Raw genomic sequence first — 20,263 nt, 5'->3', positions numbered from 1 at the left:
GGAGAAAGATATCCATTGATTTAGTCACAAATAACAATTTTAACAACAAGAAGATTTGCAAAAAAAAGCACATTTATATTATACCTTTAGATCCAGGAAGACCTTGGTCACCTCGCTCTCCCTTAAGACCCGGGAAGCCAGGAGATCCTTTTGGACCTGAAGTCAAAAGAAATCTTTGCATGAAAATTCAATAATTTATTGGTTTGGAATGATGTGTACAGAGCAATCATGAATGTTCCCGTGATCCTTTCAGGGTCATGACTTTATTCACAGAAGTAGTTTTCCACTGTTTGCAACAGCAAATGTGAACAAATGCATAAATTGCCAAAAAATGAGGACTGAAGATAAATTACTCTTAGATCTATAAACTAGAACGATTAATTTTTTTCTACTAATAACTGTATTTTCTAATACTGTAGTGTTTTCATGTATGTGATGTTGAAGATAACAGTGATTTAGTCAGCAATGGCGATGTACGAAAGCTGTGAGTCCTCAAATAGAGCTGTAACACTTGCCTCTCCCCCTTTCAAGACAATTCTGAAGATTCTTGACCAGGAATGTCCAGGTGATTGATTTTACATCCATCTTCTAAACCAAATGCGTGCTTACACTTGGCAAAGCACGAGAACAAGGAAGATGCAAAAAATCTTGGGAAAGATCCTTTTACACCTTCTGATACAGCTTTCGATGTCCTCTTTCATTTACTTTAGAACGTAGGCTTAACATTCTTTGAGCATCTTTTTTAAGAGAGGAAGGAGACAAAAGAGCCGCCTTTGCCTACTTTGCATAAATATAACATATTTTCTTCTCACCTGGAACGCCTGGAACTCCTGGAGGTCCCAAATCACCCTTTTGACCAATATCTCCTGGTAGACCTGGACTACCCTGTATAAAAGAAAACGTGAAGTATAAGTTATCCTATACTGTTATGATATCACTGTCAAATAGGCTGTGTACTTTTGGGAACCTCTGAAGAATATTTTCAACATGAGAGACAAGACACTGAGTTTAAGGAATGGTCCTTCCCTATCATGATTAGGTGAGACCCTTTTCTTATAGAAATAACTTTCGTACTTTGCTTGTATAAAACCATTTTTTGTCCTACAAAGATACTAGATGAAAAAAAGGTGTCTCACTAACCACATAGCTAATAAAATGGTCTTCAGCAATAAAACACAGTGTGATGAAAACCATCAGTAAGAACAAATATCAGCAAAATAAAATACTCATTTCAGTGTACCCCAAGTAGACAGATGCTAGGTAGAAAATAACATGGGGTAAATCTAGACCACAGCAGAGTTTAAAACTTCTACATTCATATGTGGAGTGAAATTGAATGTACTCAGTGATTCATAGACCATTGAACCTTTTCACTTTTCTACAGGCCTAAAATAGTCTGGGACTTAAATACTTCATATACAACTCATGATCTTTCTTCTGCCTTCACTATTACAGAAGAACTATTCCACTGAAATCAATCATAACAAGTTTATAGTGCCTCACTTAAAGGAAAACCAAGTCCATACTTCAAAAGATGCTGTAAACAGTCACTTAACTGACTGCCAACATCCTTTCGTCTATTGCAGCTCACCTGCAAAAAGCTTTTAAGTATAGCTCAGTTTTCCCCCAGCGAACTGCTAACCCAAGTCTGACGCAATACGGCAGTTACAGTCTCCTATACAACATAATGAGGAACACAAGAGGGGGAAAGAAAGAAAACTCCTTTACTAAATAATTTACCAATCATGGTCTGCAGATAAGAATCGAGTATTCCACTTCAATAGTGGGATTCATCTCACTTTGCTTGGAGAGCAATAGAATAGACTCAGACAGGGGTGATTTTCCTCTGATCTAGGTTAAATATTTACATTAAGATGAGAAGAATGGCTCCCTACAAATACTTAAGTCTTTCCATTGACTATAAAGGGAGAAAAGGTGACTAGGCCAAATATGGATGTCTATGGTGAGACTTCCGAAGTTAAGTGAAAGGAACTCCACCCTTAGAGTGGTAAGAAAGGTATTCATGAGATAAGGTTTTCTAGTTCCTTGCAGTCATGTAGCCACAGTATACAGGAGTTTTTAAACAAATGGCTCGTTCTCTGCATCATGACATGCAGCACAAAACAGGAGGGCTAACATTCATTCACACGATAGTCATGAGTCTGAAAACCTCATCAAAAGTTTATGTTTATAACCTTTTTAGGTTACAATCCTAAAACTGATTGATTTATTCAAAGAGTATATTGCAAGCTTTCCATCAAAATGTTTCTTCCACAAAAATACACAGTTTCTTGGACTTTTTTTTAAATTTTCCATCAGATAAACCTTGGCAAACAATATTTTGTTTTGAATCTTTTCCAAACAGATCAAAACTATTTCAGTTTGTAAAGCTGATGAAAATCTTTCATGTTATCAGTTCAACATTAAAATGCACAAATAGACTAATGGGATTTGTATTTCAGGGTCTGATCTCCCCATTTTCTTCTAACTGAAGACACTTAAACAGAATCTTTTGGTATTTCCCACTCTTAAAAAACAAACAAACAGTTTTAGACTGGAATACCAACATTTTAAAGGCTTTGGAATTTGCTATGGTATAGAAGTTAAGCTCTCTGCAGAAACACTTTAAATTCTTAAATTATACTGGAATATTATTCTGAAATTTACCATCTTCAAAGCTGTTATCATACGATACACTTAACGATGAAAAGACATAGCTAAGATCCAGTGTCAAAACACTGAAGCAAATCCTTAATGTCTCTGTCTCTGGAAGTGATGCAGGAAAGGATACAGTTGGTCTTTGCGTTATCAAGAGTCTGGCCTTCTAAGTCCACTATCAGTATCCTGCTTCTCACATCAGGACCTTCTCCCTGAGTCTTCTTTCTTCCTGTACACTAAGAATTGTGTACAGGAACCTACCTCCTTTCTTATCCTTTCTTACGTATATTTATTATTATTATTATTATTAGTTTTTTAGTAGCAAAGAGGAAATGAAAAGTTAAACGGTAGAATGCATTTTTCAGTGTGGAAAAAGAAGGCAGACATTCTGTTAGAAAAAGTATAGCAGATCAACTGCTCCAAATGACTGTCCTATTTACCTCGTTCTCCCCAGTTCACAAAAAAGGGACCACTTTAGATCAGGGAAAATGAATAATATATGACAACAATGTATTAATAGCATAATTTGTTTGTATTTTTACATCAAGAGCTATATTTCGTCATTGACAGTACTGAAAGTGCACTTTATTTGAAAGGTTTCATATCATACCCAAACAGTTCAGGTATTTTCAGAAGGCAATTTATTGTGAAATATACAACCTTTAAAATTAACTACTAATGCATTTGCAGGATTTATGGATGTGCTGCAGCCATCCTGCACTGTTAATACACTGTAAATTATATTCTTGGTGTTGTATGTTACCACTCACTATCTATAAATTTCTAATAAGTTTATTAGCTCACCGCGGCTTATTGGTAGGTAGCCTTTAAAAAGAGAGATTTGAAATGCTTTGAAACTGACTTTACATGATCAGCAGCGAGTCCAACGGCACTTTGAGCATTAAGTATCATTACTTTGAAAGACAAATATCTAGGATTAATATATCCATTAATGAGAAGAACCAGTTTTTCAGGGACTCTGGAGAGTGTATGGAAGTAACTTACAGGCAAGCCCTGGAATCCTGGGTCACCTTTGACTCCTGGACCCCCAGGCGTCCCAGGCCAACCATCACTCCCCTGTTCTCCTTTGGCCCCTTTCAGTCCTGGGGTTCCTGGTGGCCCTATTGGTCCTGGTAAACCTATAAACCAGAAGGATGAGACAGGATTCAGTGGCAATTTTTCTTCTGCAGAAGAGCAGTACCTGGTGGAGAACCAGCTGGCTCAAAATAAAGATGGGTAGAAACAAAGTAATTGCCATATCAGCGCATCAAGAAAATATACAGGAGAATCTGTTGCAGGGAAATGCATATGAATCCCTTTCTAGACTGGACTTTTACCATTTATTACTACAGGCTTGATGGAAAATGATGCAGAGACTTCTGCATGCACCGAGCAAATGCACTGTATGTTCTCATCTATGAATAAGCTACAAACATATTGCATTTATGCCCTACTTGCTTCACTCTTAGCACAGAGCCACTGCCAAGTTAAAGTCACAGTGCCCATTTTTAAATACATCAACACTCTAGAAATAGCAACATGCAGTCGTGGCTGTCCAAAAACAGTAAATAACGCCCAGAGAGAAACACACTGAATCAGGAGGCAAACTTCTCAATGTTAGGGAGATTCTGGACAAAACTAACTGTCAGGAGAAATAAAATGAGTATATTCTAGGATATCATGACAAACTATCCATGAAAGAAAAGTTTTCCCTGATCTCTGAGACAGGGGATAAGCAAGACTATGCAACAATGATTATTTTATTAATCAGTTTAGATGAGCTTGGATTAACAGCAGTACCTTAATCCTAAAGAGAAAGAATTACCTGGAAGGCCAGGTTGGCCTTGGGGTCCTCTGTCTCCCTTAGGTCCCTCCATTGCACTTCCTGGCAGTCCAGGAAGACCTTGGCTGCCTTTAGGGCCTGGTGGACCTACAAATCCTGGTTCTCCTTTCAGGCCTGGGATCCCCGGGCTCCCTGGGGATCCTGGAAAACCCACATCACCTTTTGCACCTACGAGGTGAAACAACCCCCAGAACATGATTAGAGAAAGGATCACCATCACCAAAACCTTCTGCCTTATTATTCACTCACAGTAAGCTTTATTCCTTAAGAAAATATTGATCTTGCCTATATATTCAGAAAAAAATGCAACTCTTTCGGAAAACTGTTATTCTCCACTCTATGACATAAAGTAAGAGGAAAAGAATAATCTACCTGATAAATCTTTTGTTAGTTAAATTGATCACCTGGGTATTTTCATTCACTGCAAAATGGATGAACATTCAACAACCTTCTATCAGCCCTTTCCCAAGGAACAAAGCCCCCAAATCCTTGCTCTGTTACAACTATCATTGTCACACCCAAATAATGGAGTAAGCACAACAGGGCTTGTTCCTAGAGAAGAAGGGAATATATTGGCTGAAATCTAGATTTAAACACTTAGTACTTATTTTCAAGCTTGTACAAATAGCAAACTTTTATAATTTACTTGAACTTTAGATCATGACTAAGCAAAAGAGGTACAGACTACCTAATGTAAGTCAGTGTAATAAAAGAAATAAATAGAATGTAAAAAAATGTACTTTCCCTACTCTTTGCTTAAACAAAACCAGGCCTTTGAATTCTGGACTCTCTTTTTGGAACAAAAAGAGAACCTTTGGAACAAAAACGATGTCAGCTAAACATCCGTCTACTCTAAAATCAAATATTTTAAAAAGAGCTGTGCTGACAAAATGAGATTGGTAGGGTGGGGAAAATGCTCTTATAATTTAGCGTTTTACATGCATTATTGAGCTATGCTTAGAAAATTTGCTTATTAAAATAATTCTCTAACGTTATGACTTTCTCAGCAATTTCATGTCTGTTAATAATTCTAAGAAGATAAATAAAAGATATTCTAAAATTCTGGTTCATCACTTTTGATTGTCCACACGAAATCTCCTGAATTTAAAGCATAAATGAGCGCAGTGAGGACACTGACATTTCAAGCTATATAAACTCTCCAAAATCTGTCTATAGGTGGACTAGTCGAATCATTTTTGTTTTCCGGATGCTTAAAATTGAAACTCCTTTAATTGAATATAATGTCCTTTATTAGTAGCAGTTTGATGTATCTTCAGTACTGTATCTATTGTACTCTGCTCTCTAAGACATACCTGCTTCATAAAATGGAGCATGGTGCATACAGACACGTCGAGCGAGCTGTGGCTCGAGCCAATTCTCACAGCACAGTATAGTGACACTCTTTGTGAAGTGCAAAACTAGTCTCGAAATTGTAGTAACTATGTGCCTGTACCCAAGCTAGCAAGTTCTGAGTCCAGGTAGTAAACGTTTTCAGTAAGACTTCCTCTGATCTCTGCTATCTTTGGCATCCCTGCACCATGCTCCTGCGCAGTTTAGACATGCTCTACTGAGCTATAGCGAATAACAGTTTTAGCGGTGAATATGATTTCCACCTGGACTGCACAACAGACTCAGGTAAATTAATTACTGCAGTACCTTGGCCACAAAATCACTATCTTTAGCTGTCTAGTGCATGGAGCCTTACTACACTCTGATTTTTGCAAAATTAGTAGGGAAATAGAAATATTTGGAATTCAAAAGCACAGCACACAAACAGGAAAGTTATTTGTATTACCGCATCACAGCAGAGCTTGCAGTAAATTCCACACTAAGAATAATTACCTATTTTAGGGCATATCTAACTCATGTCCAAGATGCTGCCGCTGTAACACAAATTAGTATTTGAGCCTCTCAGAGTTTCTGCCTGCTATGAAAACGTACAGCATGTAAAAGAATGATGTAGAAAGTATGTCTGAATTACAGAACTATTTTTGAGCATGTTGGGAGGGAGGTTAGCTGCTTGTTTAAAAAGGTGTTTTACCTTTATCTCCCTTTGCACCTGGAAATCCTGGAAGTCCTCTACCTGGAAGACCTATAATATAGAGGCAGCAAAAAGGAGAAGACAGGCCAGTAGTTACATTTAAGCTGTAATGAGCAAAACTCTATTAAGCAAATACAAAATCTAAATAAATGGTTGAGCAAAACTCTATTAAGCAAATACAAAATCTAAATAAATGGTTTACGTAAGAGCTCTTCAGGGCAGGAACCGTCTTCATTATGCATTGGTATTGTATCTAGCACAATGGGTCCTGTATGACTGAAAACCCTACTCTAAGAAGAAACAAGCTTGCTCCGTTATTTCACAGCTAACTTGCACAGGGAAACTAATTCCAGACCATGCCAACTCTTTATAGAATTGCCAGCTTTTGCAAAAGAAATTATTTCAAGATTACACTGATTAAGCACAGTTTTTGCTCATCAAAAGGCTCAGCTTTATAACGATGGATGACAGTCAGTAGTTGGCAAGACACTTTACTAATTTCATTTTGTAATGTTCCAGTCCAAAGTACCTCAAAACTAGCAAATCCCTCTCCCAGCAAAACCCTCTCTGTGCATCTTTGCACCAAATAAATTTAACGTAACAGTAACAGTACCTTGTTCACCCTTTGCACCAGCTGCACCTGGAATCCCATCATAACCTGGTTCACCTTTCTGCCCAATGGAACCGGTAGGACCCGGAAGACCAGGTTCACCTGAAAAATCATTGCCATTTTCATTTCAGTTATGAATCATCAGACTTTTTTTACATATTTTTTTCCTAAAGAAAAGCTTAACTTATGCTTTTGCTCCCACAAAAGTCAAATAGCTACCGCACGACGACTGCAGTCTGGCTTTTTTCTGATGTTACTTCTAAATTACATCAGCGTGAGACAGGGCTCAAGCATTACAGATTTCGTATAGCTAGGAATCGTAAATCTCCATGAGATTAGAGGGTAGGAACTCCAGCAAAGCCCCAGGAACAGCACAGCCCATGTCCAACGAGATGATGTGTCCTGCAGCCAGTAAACTAACATAAGGCTCCAGGTTCCAAAACGCTCTTACAGCCATGACAGCAACAGAGCTACTTTCCTCCCTATTCCCTTTGCTCTTTAACATCCATGTAATGATGTTAAATGTGGTAATTCAGGTTTGGGTCCCATGGATCAAGACCTAAATGTTTAATCAAAAGCAACATAACTAATAGCCAGAGCAATAACCAGTCTTGTTGAAGACAGTAAAATCTTTTCTGCAAGCAGTGCAAAAGAAGTCCTATCCCCACACTACACTAACTCAGATTTACCTGAGAAACAGCAGAGTGTTTTTTCTCTTGGGAAATGAACAAACGCACAAGGTATATTCAAGCCAAAATGATTGTAGGAGGTCACAGCATTTGTTTTAGCCACCACTCAGAAGTGAAGAATACTTTAAGAAGCATTTAGTGTTTTATATTTCTTCTCTACCTGGTTCTCCTTTTAAACCTGGAATGCCACTTAAGCCAGGAAGTCCTTTTTCACCCTTTTCTCCATGGCGACCTGGGCTTCCTAAAGAAAGCAAGAAGATATGGTTTTACATCCTGGATATTTGGTATAAGTTTGATACTAATTTTTCACTGCAATTTACCTTTTTTTGTTAAAGCATAAACACTTGCCTGGAAAGCCTGCCATGCCAGGGGATCCTTTGGGACCTGGAGCACCCGGCATTCCTGGAATTCCTGCACTACCTTTTTCACCCTTCTCTCCAGATAAACCTGGACTACCCGTTCTTCCCGGTTCTCCCTAGAAGAAGCAGCACACATTGAAAAATACACATATTAGTGCTGAAACAGCATTCAGTGTTTGCAACAGTAGATGTCACCTCCCCTTATCCATCACACTTATGAAGAATTTCATTCTTTTTTCATTTACAATCAAAGTAATTTAGGATTAAATTTAGCATTAAATTCCAGTGTCAGAAATATTGACTTTTCTAGCAATTGCTTAACAACCTCTAATTATATATGAGAATGAGAAGTCTTCTATGCATTTTTCTGAAGGTTTTTACAAAGGCTTTTCCAAATTGGCTTCATAACTTATTTATAACACTTAACCATCTTCAAAAAAATCTCTTTTAAGTCTTCAGTAAATTGCTACCAGATTAATAAGTGTTATTTTTATAATTTTATACTGATAAATTCAGGATTACTGTCCTGGTATGAATAAGAAAAGGAATGTGAAAAAAATGGGAATCCTATTAGAATACTATCAGAGATGGAATTAACTTTATAGCTAATATTAATACAGCTCTCTTTTCTGAAATATCTGGGCATTTTGTAGTCTTTTTTTCTTCCCAATATCTCTGTTGAAATACGGAAATAATATTTCAGTGTGATAGTTTGTTCTGTTTGTAAAAAGCCTTTTTCACTGTATTTACTTAGCATTATTAAGAGTTCTTTCCCTTCCTCACATTTCCAGCAATGTAAATTAGTCTATTCTGAAGAAACAGGATGAATCAGAGCCCTGGAGAAAATGGTCCCACTAAACAGGATGCATCTAAGACTGTGCACATGCAGGCAGTTCAAGTTCTCCTCAGGTATTTAAACCAGCGTAATAGGAAATACAACAAAATAGCTTAATGGCCAAAGGCATCTTTTAGAATCAGGTACTCACTAGAGTTAAGACAAGTTTATCCTTAGCAGTATAAATACCTTCTCACCAGGAGACCCTGGAAAGCCAATTCCAGGAAAACCTGCTGCTCCTTTGTCTCCTTTTTCACCCTTTTGCCCAGGGAACCCTGGTGTCCCTGGTGAACCTGGAATTCCTGGCAGACCTTTTTCTCCAGGTGTTCCTAGTAAGAAAAAAGAAAAATGGGTATATCAGAGCTAGTGGTACGTTAGCAGTGTTGAAAATGATTTTTTTAGTGCTGTCTCTGCTACTCAGAGCTAGAAAAAACAATATAACTCGCTACTGTAGGAAGTCATTTAACTTTTGAGATTCACCCCCTAAATGGGACTCTTTATAGGAAGATGAGCTCTCCAGATCAGAGAAGGTGGTAATCTTGGATTCTTAGAAAATAGAGGTGTTGCTAAAAATATGCTTTGAATAAAAGTATGTGCTGATTTGAGAAACTTCTAAGAGGACTACAGTGACAATGGTATTTTGCTGCTGCAGATCATAGGTCCTCCTTTACTGCCGGTCTTTGATTTCCTAAATATGCTAGGCACAAGGCCATATGAATGAAGACAAAGTCTCCACATTGAAACGGAGCTTCTTCTCATTCTATTCTTTATTTATGCCCTCCCTAACAGCACCCTTCCAAGAGCACTAGAGTTTGTAGCTAACATGTAATGTACAGCAACTTGCCAAACTCTTCAGAAGGGAGAAAATACACAGGAGGCTTAATGCAGTTCCCACACTGGCACAAAAAGATAGACAGACAGACAGCCAACCAGGTAGATATCACCTGAAAAACTACTTGCTTGCACCAAATACACAAATGCTATATATGGGCCTTCTTCCAGGTGCCCAAAGTACCATTTTACACCCAACTACAGTAGCATTCACATATAGGAATTCAGGAAAACATTTTATGTCATTTATTTGGATACTGTAGTAGGATTGAAACAGCAATGTCCCCAAAGCCCTAATGTGAGATACTGCAAATTGCACAACATTGTCAGAGAGCTACACCAACAAATACCCCATAAAGTCTCTCACAATGCTCCGTATTAACTTGAGGAAAGAAAGCTAAAATAAAAAATTCCCAGATCTCAGTACCTGGCAAACCCATTTCACCAACTGATCCTTTTTGTCCTGGGATTCCTGGATCTCCTGGGTACCCCGGGGGCCCTTGATCACCTTTTGGTCCTATGGACAGTGGGGATATTGAAAGTCCCATTAGTTAATGCAGTTGAAAATACCTCACAAACATTCCTTCTGTTGACAGCTTCAGGCATACCTGGATGTCCTGGAGTACCAGGTTCACCGTCCTTCCCTGGAATTCCTGGTTCTCCATACTCCCCACGTAACCCTTTTTCTCCTGTTGCTCCATGGTCCCCTAGACACCGAGAACACAAAAGTGGTGAGATGAATTTTATCAAATTTTATTGTAATGCAGTATAATAGGAGACTCCTTCTAGTTAATTTTTTATCCCTGTTGCTTCTCTTTACTGAACAAGGAAATGGATAATTCAAGCTGCATACACTGTACAGTAGTATTACAAAGAACTGAGTAGAATACCAGCTCTTCAGTCACTCAGACTAGTGCTGAAGTAAGACTGCAGACTATTACAGTTTTGCAGTTGTCTGTGCAAATTACAATGCAACTTATATCTTTAAAAGAAATTCAATGCATTGAAAATGATGTGCGTGTTTGAGTTAGATTAATGAGCTGCTTTTGAAGTGCCAGACAATATCAGGTGTTAACAGAAATGACTGATTTCCTTGTTTTGCTGTCTAAGCAGCTACCAGGGAATATGTGTGTGAACAACCAGTTCAGAGGCAGAAATTAGGTGAATACCCAGTTCTATCTAATATTAAAGCCTCTTCATCATTCCAAAAGGCTCCATCTGTGGCATGCGTCTTGTCCAGCTGTAATACCCAAGCTTTTTAGTCATAACCCTTTCTGTTAGTGTTGCATCTAAATGCTGGGCAACACGTTACTGAAGAGAGTCAGCTGAAAGTTTATAAGCAAGAGGATTTTTTCAAAAAAATCTCGAAATTTTGCATTAAACATCACTGGCAATTTTCCACAAAAAATACTGCGCCTTTTCCACAAGACTTATATTTTAGAAGCTTTTTAAAACATTACTGTGATATTCACGCTTAGAGAGATGAAAGCAGTTAGTAGAACAGGAAAGTTCTGGAATATAACTAGATTAATTTTCCTCTATAGGTGCTAAGTATCCTTGGGGTAAAGAGGATGAGATGGGGAGAACATCACCAGAATTTTGCAGGTCAGGGTCTGTTTGGAAACTAGCCTTCAAGGCTGCATAAGCCAGGCTAACCTGCAGGTGTGTGTGTGGTCAGGAGAGGACAGGGAGGTCACACACGTTTGCAAGCACACGCTATTACTGTGGGAGAGATAAAGGAGCTAGATATCAAATAAATTAACCAGTTGAATTTGTCAGCACAGGTTTCTTTTTGTATGTGTGACTAGTGTGACTAATTATGATTTTGGTTTGAAATAAAACTAATTATCAACCGGTCAGTCCACAGGCAACTAGTAGATAAGAAAATGATGAAAAACACCTTATATCTTAAGGCTTTTCACACCATCAAGATCATAAATAAACGACAAAAATGCAAACTAGATTAACTTCTTACAGGCAGGGAGCCTCACCAACTACAAAAGTGCTCTCAGAAACTGCATCTCAGCTTAGGGATGGATGCTCTTCTCGGTTTCTTTCCTCCCCGCTCGCTCCTGCCCTCTCTCACAGTCCGTGCTCCTAGGTTGTCTGAACTGGGAGACACTTCCTACCCACGTGCCTAGGTTTCCTTGAGACCAAACCAGGACACACAGGCCCATGCTTCATTCTGACAAGTAGTCCAGGACATGGATAGAATTGATATCTAGACCAGGAAGCTCTCCTGTTCCCACAGTTTAAATTCAGTGAAATGCAGGTATTCGTGATTCTCCATCAAACTAGAAAGGAATCTCAAGTGCTCTGTCCTACGCCCTACAGAGAATAAACTGATGAAATCTATGGATGACACTAAACTGGGAAGTGTTGAAAGGAGAACAGGATTAGACCGCGGAAAGACCTTGATGAATTGGCGAGAAGGCCGGAAATTAACAGCATGGAATTCAAATAGTGGAACGCACTGCATATTTGGGAAGGCGAACTCAAAAAGCATGAATATAAAATGAGCAGCAATTGCATAAGCAGCAGTCCACAAGAAAAGGACCAGCGATTATAGCTAGTCCCAAACTCAGCAGGACACTCTTTCAAAAAAGGCAAATCTCATTTTAGCAGAGCCTGAGTTGGGAGTACTTCAGTTGTTTCAGTGGAGTGCACACTCTAACAAGGATGCAGTCAAACTGAGGAGAATTCAGAAAAGGTAACAAGAAGGATAATGATTTCAGATAAGATGATACATGATGAACGGCTGATGGATTTGGATTAGGGAAATGGAAGACTACATGATCCCACTGGGTTCCTTTCAGCCCTGCACCTTTATTTTTAGGTAGAATCAGTTACTGTTTACTCAAAAACTCAGTCGCTGTCGTGTGAAAATATAAAACTGTCAAAATGTAAAATGCCGCTTTTTAGTGAAACAGCAAATTGTAATAACAAAGGACAAATAATAAAAATACATTAAAATACCAGTTTTTTTCTTTCAAAAGAAAAACACGACAGACAAAGCTCTTAACTAAATTTTCATGCAACAGTGTAAATAAGTATCTCAGAAGAATGCGTTGTCTGAAAAAAATTAATACCCCCACCACCATTAGGTTTCTACACAGAAACTGACTGCCATTCTCCTGTGTATTTCAAGATGTTTCAAATCTTATAAAAGTTAATCTTTAGGTATGAGTGTCACACATGTGTCTCTCTTCTGAAATTTCTTCGGGTCCGAAAGAAGTATTTGTGTGCCAAAAAAGTTGTCCACTTGTCCTTATGATATCTGTCGGTCTTCAGAGCAACAATAATATTTCCACCATATACAAAAGACAGCTTTTCTCTTCCAGTAAGTTCTAATTGCTACTTTTAAAGTTTCTTCTCTTTTGAGAGAGAAGATGCAAGAGGTAAAAATGGATTTCAAAATAGGAAGCTGAACTTCTTCATTCAGACTAAAACCCTTTGTGTTTGCGATTGATCTTTGTTTTTATGGAGCTGAAGGAGCCTGGGAAAATATTTGGATTTGTTACGTGAAGTTCTTTAATCTTGCTTTTTCAAAGCTGTTTTCTAAAACCAAGGTATAACTGAAGTCAAAGCATTGCTTCTCATTAGTATATGACCACTAATTACACTTATCCATAGTTACTAAAGTTACTAAACTAACTAAAGTTACCTTTTTCTCCTTGATCTCCCTTTTGGCCTTTGAGACTAACCATGTCCATGCCGTCCATGCTTCCAGGTTTTCCAGGGAGACCTACTTCACCTTTATCCCCCTTGACACCAGGATCACCTTGTGGTCCAATTACTCCTTTGAAACCTTGGTTACCTAAAAAGGAATAGCGCAGAATACTATAGTGGCATATAAAACTTCGCAAAAACATTTAGTAGACACTAACAAATGAAATTAGATATTTATTCAAATTCTGAGCATGGGGTCTGGAGCATCTAATTTCTCTCATATAAAGTTCTTTTCTTTTTTTTTAATATCAGGACTTCACAACAGAAGTCCTGGTAGAGACTCTTGGGAGAGACCAAAAAAGGTGAAATCTTTTTTCCACTTCACATGCATTAGCTGTAGACCCTCCCAAAACAACAGGGATAGGAAGCAGCTTCCCTCCATCAGACATATCAAGCTGAATTTTCACATGGGAGAACTTCATTATGGAAAAATAATGCTACAGAAGATGATGATCTTTCTACAGCCTTTTAAACTTGTTATCTTTAACTGTCCACAAGAGTTTAAATAAAGGGCACTATATGAAAGGTTTAATTAAGTCCTTCCTGCTGGCTTTTTATAACTTCAAATACTCTATTTCTGGGAGTAATATCTAAAGCATCCTTTGGCGTAGCAAACCCTTGTTTTGATGAAAAATGGAGCAAAAAAACCTGGGTCAGTGTCCAAACTCCTGCTCCTAGGATATGGCCTTCTAACTTACATTGTTTATAACTTAAAGAGGACATACTCAACATAAAATATTTCTTAAGTCAAACATATTCCCTGTATTTGGTTATTTCCAGACTTGTCTTCAGTAGCAAAAAGGTGTACTTTAAAATGTTGATATTCATATGCGAGATGCACCAAGTGCATTGGAGAGGTCCAAGCACTATGCCGGTCTCAGGTTTTATTCCTACCATTACAACGGCCAGCTGATTAACCCCCCACAATTTACTTCACTGCTTCCTACTCCAGTTTCCCATCCGTTACACAGATTCCTTTATGAAGCTATTATGACCTCTATTAACAAAATTCACTGCACTGATATTTAACATAGCAATAATTAGTAATTAAGGGTATTACTGCTTACCATTTTAACATACTAGCTAGCCAATAAAACCTAATGAAGGCACCTCCTACGGTTTACTTTGCTAACTCATGCTAACTTTCCTAGTTTGAATGCACCCTTCACTCTAACTTTTTTTGTTCGCCCAAGAGTCTGGTTCCACGTGCCTTTCATTGAGGTGGCACTAATAGATTATTGAGCTAGCACTTCCCATCTAGATTAGACTCATGACACCTTAGTTGCTTAGAGGTTTGGTGTCTTGTCTCTCCCTACAGCCAGTGGGAAGGGAGAGTAAGAGAAACCCCCAGGGAATTACTTGTCATGCCTGTTAGACAGCTCTCTCAAGACGGAACAAATATGTCTTTATCCAGGTATCTCTAGCACAAATAGATGCTCAGACTAATGCACTATCAGACAACAGAATAATTAAGGTTGGAAGGGAGCTCCAGAGCTCATCCTGATTAAACTGATGCTCCAAGCAGGGCCAAACCGAAGCAGGATGCTTGGGTACCTGTCCAAGTCAAGTTTTGAATATTTCCAGGGACAGATTTTCCATGGGTGACCTGTTCTAGTGTCTGACCACTCCGACAGTAAATTTTTTTCCGTATTTTTCCCTGAGGGCTAGATAAGCTTTGGTAGTTCTTCTGCAGCATCCCAGATTTGGGCCTAATATAGGCAGGAAACCTCCTAGATCAGGTTGGCAGGTTGAGCAAGTCCGTGGGAGGTAGTGTCCAATAATTATGGCTGTCCTTTTTCTCTTCATGTAGACACTTGGTTCAGGGTCATCTGGCTCCTGTGCCTCCCCTGATGGGTCTTGTTCCTCCTTCTCACAGGTTCCCAAGGCATTATACCTGTTCTGAAGCTCCAGATCTTTGTGTGGAGAATGAGCCTTTGGTCTGCTGTCAGAAGTTACTGGCTCCCAAGCCTTCCCCATCATGGGAATCTCCATCCACCACTCCTTGGGGACTAGTCTTTATCTGTCCCTCTGCGTTGTGGAGCTCTGGCTTTTGTCTCTCTGGGTCACCCTGCCAATCCCCTGTTTGCCCTCCCTGGTAGTGTACAGTCTTTTCCCCTCCTCCTGCAGCTCATTCACCTGGCAATTCAGTATTTTAACCAGAACACACCTCTCACAGGTAAGCACATCCTTACCCCAGCCCCCAGCCCCAGGGAGAGGCACTGGGTACTCCCTGTAGCCCAGGACCTGGATGGTGGCATTCTCCCTCCGGAGTTTTGTCTGGCTTGAGGTCTCTGATGTGCCACAGACAGTTGTTCCAGCCCAGGTGGGATCCTGTGCCTCGTGTGTCATCACCATCACTGTGTAATCTCCAGTAGTCCCACACAGTCTTGGTTGGAGTTTGTGGACCCCTCTGGGCACCTGGTGCACTTACTGTGACAACAACTGTGTCTCCGTTAGCTGCCACTGCCTGCTGAGCTCTGTGTTCTGGTTATACAGAGCTATCTATCTATCCAGACAACTATGAGTTAGCAAAATGAAAAATGCTGATATGCAGACGTAAATTCTGATGTTCTGTTCCCTTTAAACAGGCAGAGATTTTAGCCTATTCAGTTTCCAAGTGAAGAAAATCTGTCTCAGTAGGTCTTACCTTTTTCACCAGGGAACCCTCGATCTCCAACTAGTCCAGGAGACCCCGGCAATCCAGGAGTCCCCATAACTCCCATTTCTCCTTTGGTTCCTGAAAACATAGTGAAAAAGTGATTAACAGAAATATGGCAGAGCAGCATAAAAGAAGTAAGAGAAATGGAATGACTTACTCCCTATTACATTAGAAATTGAACTATTTAAGGAAAAATGGCACAAAGAAGATGGTTTAAGTTAAAATAGCCTGATAGAGAAAACAATAGTAAATATAGTGTTACGAAAAAATGAGAATAAAACAAAGTTTGTAATAGGTGTTTGACAGATCCTTAAAACTTCTTTAATTGCAGTAAACAATGCTGTCATTAAGAAAGGCATTATTAAAACCAGATTCTGCCACTGAAACTTCTGTTATTACAAGTTAAAGGGCTAGTTTCTGCAAGCTGCTGGATTTGATCCACCAAACAGTATGAGTTTAAAGTCATACATCCACAGAGCTGCTTTATTGATAACAGCCCAAGTGCTCCCCTAAAGCTCAGACTCTTTGATGGATCAATTCTTAACCAAGCGAAAAGGCATGCTACCAGTATTTAATAAAACAGTTGTCAAAGATACAGATTTCCAAGGCAACGGATTACTTTCCTGAAGGTAAGAATGCTTTACCTGCTGATCCTTTCAGTCCAACTGCCCCTTGTGGTCCAGGCAGGCCAGGTAACCCCACAGACCCTGGTACTCCAGGCTGGCCTTGGCTACCTTTATCCCCTTTTGGTCCTGGCATATCTAGACCTGGGATACCAGGAAAACCCCTTTCTCCTTTTATTCCAGGAAATCCTAAAAAAAAAAAAAAAAAAGGAGAAGAAGAAAGATCAGTGTTTAATATAGCACAGAGAATAATGTTAACAAGAGTACTCTATAATGTACTCCTGTGGTTCACAAATTATATGGCCTGAAGACATAAAGCAAATTTCTCTAGCAACGGTAAGATAGCAGCCTAAGGGCAGCTTTGATCATGTATGTATTACCTACGATCAATGGAAGAGACTAAAGAAAAGGGTAGGCATTTTCTCAGGAAGCCTCACACATGCCCTAAGCTTCGGCCCAGAGGAACAAGGTCGCTGACATCCTCCCTGTGCCCCTCCAGGCAGCTCACCCCTCACAACAGCTTATGAGTAACTCCTTTACTAACTTAAAGCCAAAAATCCACTACCAACCGCCAGCATGAGAGTATTTTTCTTTCACCTGGTGGTCCCTGGGGTCCTGGTTGTCCAGCAGGTCCTGGTGATCCCTGCGGGCCTAGTCCTGGTGCACCTGGAGAGCCCTGTAAACCTTGTAATCCGGGGAGGCCAGGGTCACCTGTGTGGAAAGAAAAGCGACATATACCAAGTGTTCTCCAATACTATTTGAAATCTGGTTCACAGAAGAGACTAGACAGGTGCTTTGGAAGCATCTGGGCAACAGAAAGTCATTTCAGGCATTTCATACCTCCTACCTGGGCTCAAAAGAAGGGCTACTATTTGCTACTAGTCTTTGCTGCTAGTGATCGGCAGGCAAAAAGAAGGAAAGGAGAAGGAAAAGGACAATATCCTGAGATATCAGTAGGATTTAAATTTCAAATAGACTTTTTGCTGCATCTGCAGAGGAACGACTTTAAAATGAAATAGAAATACGCATATATATCTTAATTTTTTCTGCTATGTTACCTCGGAATCCTTGCTGACCAGGAATCCCTGGAAACCCTTGCTCGCCACGTAAGCCAGGCAATCCTGGATTTCCCTTTTCTCCAGGGATACCAGCTGGGCCAGGTGGGCCTGGTAATCCCTTAGGGCCTGGGAGACCTACTCCAGGTTCACCCTAACCATAGAAACACAATAGATTAGGAGTCTATATATCAAACTCAGGAATGCATTGTTTGGCTGTATTTAAAACACTCAGAGGAAGAATGCTAGGCACAACTTCAGGGCAGATTTGTAAGCAATTGAGAATTAATATCAAGCACTTTGTTTATTTTTGTGCATAGGGGAAAATATAAGATGCACAAGAGTCTGGCCAACTATTTTTTTCTTTGAAAGAGGAATCTTTGCACAGATTCCTGTTAATATGGATACTCACAGAAAAGAACAGTGCCAACAACAGCAGACACCTACTTTTTGCCCTTGTAAACCTGGGGCACCTGGCAAACCATCCAGGCCAGGAGTTCCCGGAGTGCCCGGCTGACCAGGAGAGCCAGGCTGACCTTGGAAACCTGCAAAAACAAAACAAAACTCATATCATTAGTGTCTCTGTCTGTAAGTATCCTCTGTCATTTCTTCAAGCCTCTAAATGAACTATTCACACCCTTACAGTGATATACTTAAAAAGTTCTGCTTCATCTCTTATAACTAAAATTTACAGGGATGCCAGCACCCAAAAGCTAGTGTCCTCAATAGAGATTCAAATGCTAAGCTTCTTGCAGCATTTGACTTTTGATAAGAAATGTGTAATTGCATGTCCTAAATATGCAAATAAAACTCCCTCTGTGGGTCACATACAGAGGGTTTGCGTGCTACAGCAGGCCAAGGGACTGCACTTTGGGAATGCAGGAAGAAATACATCTGACGTTCTGTATTGACACTTAAAGGTAGTGCTCACAGTACTAGCACACACTCAGCAATCAGACATGAAGCGTCTTTCTCAGGCAAAGATCTCAGGAAGTGAGGAATTCAGCTTTTTGGCAAATCACAGAATAACAGAATGGTTGAGATCGGAAGGACCTCCTGAGATTGCCCAGTTCAATCTCCTGCTGAAAGCAGGGTTAAATAGCGAGGGCTGCTCAGGGTCCTGTCCAGTTGTTTTTGAGCATCTCTAAGGATGGAGACTCCACAAGCTCTCTGGGCAACCTGTTCCAGTGTTTGACCACCCTCACAGTAAAACAGTTTCTTCTAACGTTTAAATAGAATTTCCTGTATTTTAATCTGTGCCCATTGCCTCTTGTCTTTTCACTGGGCAACACTATGAAGAATCTGGCTCTGTCTTCTTTTAGTCCCCCCATCAGGTATTCATCCACAAGGCTGAACAGTCCCAGCTCTCTCGTATGCCAGAGTCTCTAACCCCTTAATGATCTTCGTGGATCTTTGCTGGACTCTCTCCAACAGGTCCATGTCTCTCTTGTACTGGGGACCCTAGAACTGGACTGGCTAAGCCCCAGAAAAGTCATTGGGCAGAGCTGCATTCCCCTAAGAAGAGACCTTGAAAGAAATGTCTTTGATATGCCATTCCTTTCCTGCTAGCATCAAAGAGCATACAACAAAGCTTCTCTAGATGCAGCTGACCTCTTCTGTTCATCCTAGTCCCACTCTGGTCTTGGAGCAACTGGAGGTGGTCCCAAGCAAAGATTTGCCCTTTCTCCTCTTTAAGTCCTTCTGACCCTCCCAGATGGCTGGTGTGTGTAATCATAGTAAATGAAATAAATGAGGAAGAGATACAAGAGGTTAGGGAATGGGGCTGACAAAAGGTTAGTTATCTAATCCTCAGGGATTAGCAGCAGCATTATAAAATATATCTCCCAAAAATCCAAACTAGAATAGGAACATTTAGACCTCCAACAAGCTTATGCACATATCCTGGCAGCTCATTGGCCATGCAGAGAAGTCTAAACTTACGCTGAACAAACCGGTATTCTGACCAAATCATACCCAGCCACCTGGTACACAATGCAATTGCTAGCTCTAGCCCAAAAGTACCATAGTTATGTCAGTATGGCTTTTTGACCAACCTAAGACAATGCCTCAACTCTCAGCAAGGTCACCTCATGTCTCACCAACCTCAGATGCTGTGCTAAGATACTGTGTTCTATCAGTTTCAGTTCTGGCAATAGCTTTGACACTGCCCATGTCTGCACAAAGCAGGTGTGCGTTGAGAGTATGCTGACCATGGTGCTTGCATGACTTTCACAACGGAGGCCACTGACTCTTCAGCAGCACTTCCGAAATTTCCTGCTGCAGCCACGGCTGCATGACAGTGCAGCCCTCCACTCACACTCCAGATACACC

The 20,263-nt window shown here is 40.0% G+C and overlaps 1 protein-coding gene across 2 annotated transcripts in view; it reads right to left on the bottom strand.

The window, feature by feature from the left end:
- The window catches only part of COL4A1 (collagen type IV alpha 1 chain), a 132,704-nt gene that overhangs the window by 13,828 nt on the left and 98,613 nt on the right, over window positions 1-20,263 (bottom strand). Inside the window, exons 29-45 of one of the 2 annotated variants that reach the window (XM_068927444.1) lie at window positions 18,380-18,477; window positions 17,936-18,086; window positions 17,475-17,588; window positions 16,899-17,066; window positions 16,243-16,332; window positions 13,531-13,683; window positions 10,475-10,573; window positions 10,294-10,383; window positions 9,225-9,364; window positions 8,186-8,316; window positions 8,002-8,078; window positions 7,156-7,254; window positions 6,543-6,593; window positions 4,484-4,669; window positions 3,664-3,797; window positions 813-885; window positions 85-156 (exon numbers count right to left, since the gene is read on the bottom strand). In XM_068927444.1, coding sequence (XP_068783545.1) covers window positions 85-156; window positions 813-885; window positions 3,664-3,797; window positions 4,484-4,669; window positions 6,543-6,593; window positions 7,156-7,254; window positions 8,002-8,078; window positions 8,186-8,316; window positions 9,225-9,364; window positions 10,294-10,383; window positions 10,475-10,573; window positions 13,531-13,683; window positions 16,243-16,332; window positions 16,899-17,066; window positions 17,475-17,588; window positions 17,936-18,086; window positions 18,380-18,477 — 1,926 coding nt within the window. Of the gene's footprint in view, window positions 1-84; window positions 157-812; window positions 886-3,663; window positions 3,798-4,483; window positions 4,670-6,542; window positions 6,594-7,155; window positions 7,255-8,001; window positions 8,083-8,185; window positions 8,317-9,224; window positions 9,365-10,293; window positions 10,384-10,474; window positions 10,574-13,530; window positions 13,684-16,242; window positions 16,333-16,898; window positions 17,067-17,474; window positions 17,589-17,935; window positions 18,087-18,379; window positions 18,478-20,263 lie in introns of both variants that reach the window. The other variant, XM_068927440.1, reaches the window with a different exon arrangement.

This window comes from Struthio camelus, chromosome 1 (genome assembly GCF_040807025.1).
Source record: "Struthio camelus isolate bStrCam1 chromosome 1, bStrCam1.hap1, whole genome shotgun sequence".
Lineage (NCBI taxonomy): Eukaryota > Metazoa > Chordata > Aves > Struthioniformes > Struthionidae > Struthio > Struthio camelus.
Note: the sequence above shows the minus strand (reverse complement) of the source record. Positions and strands in the feature narration are given on the sequence as shown.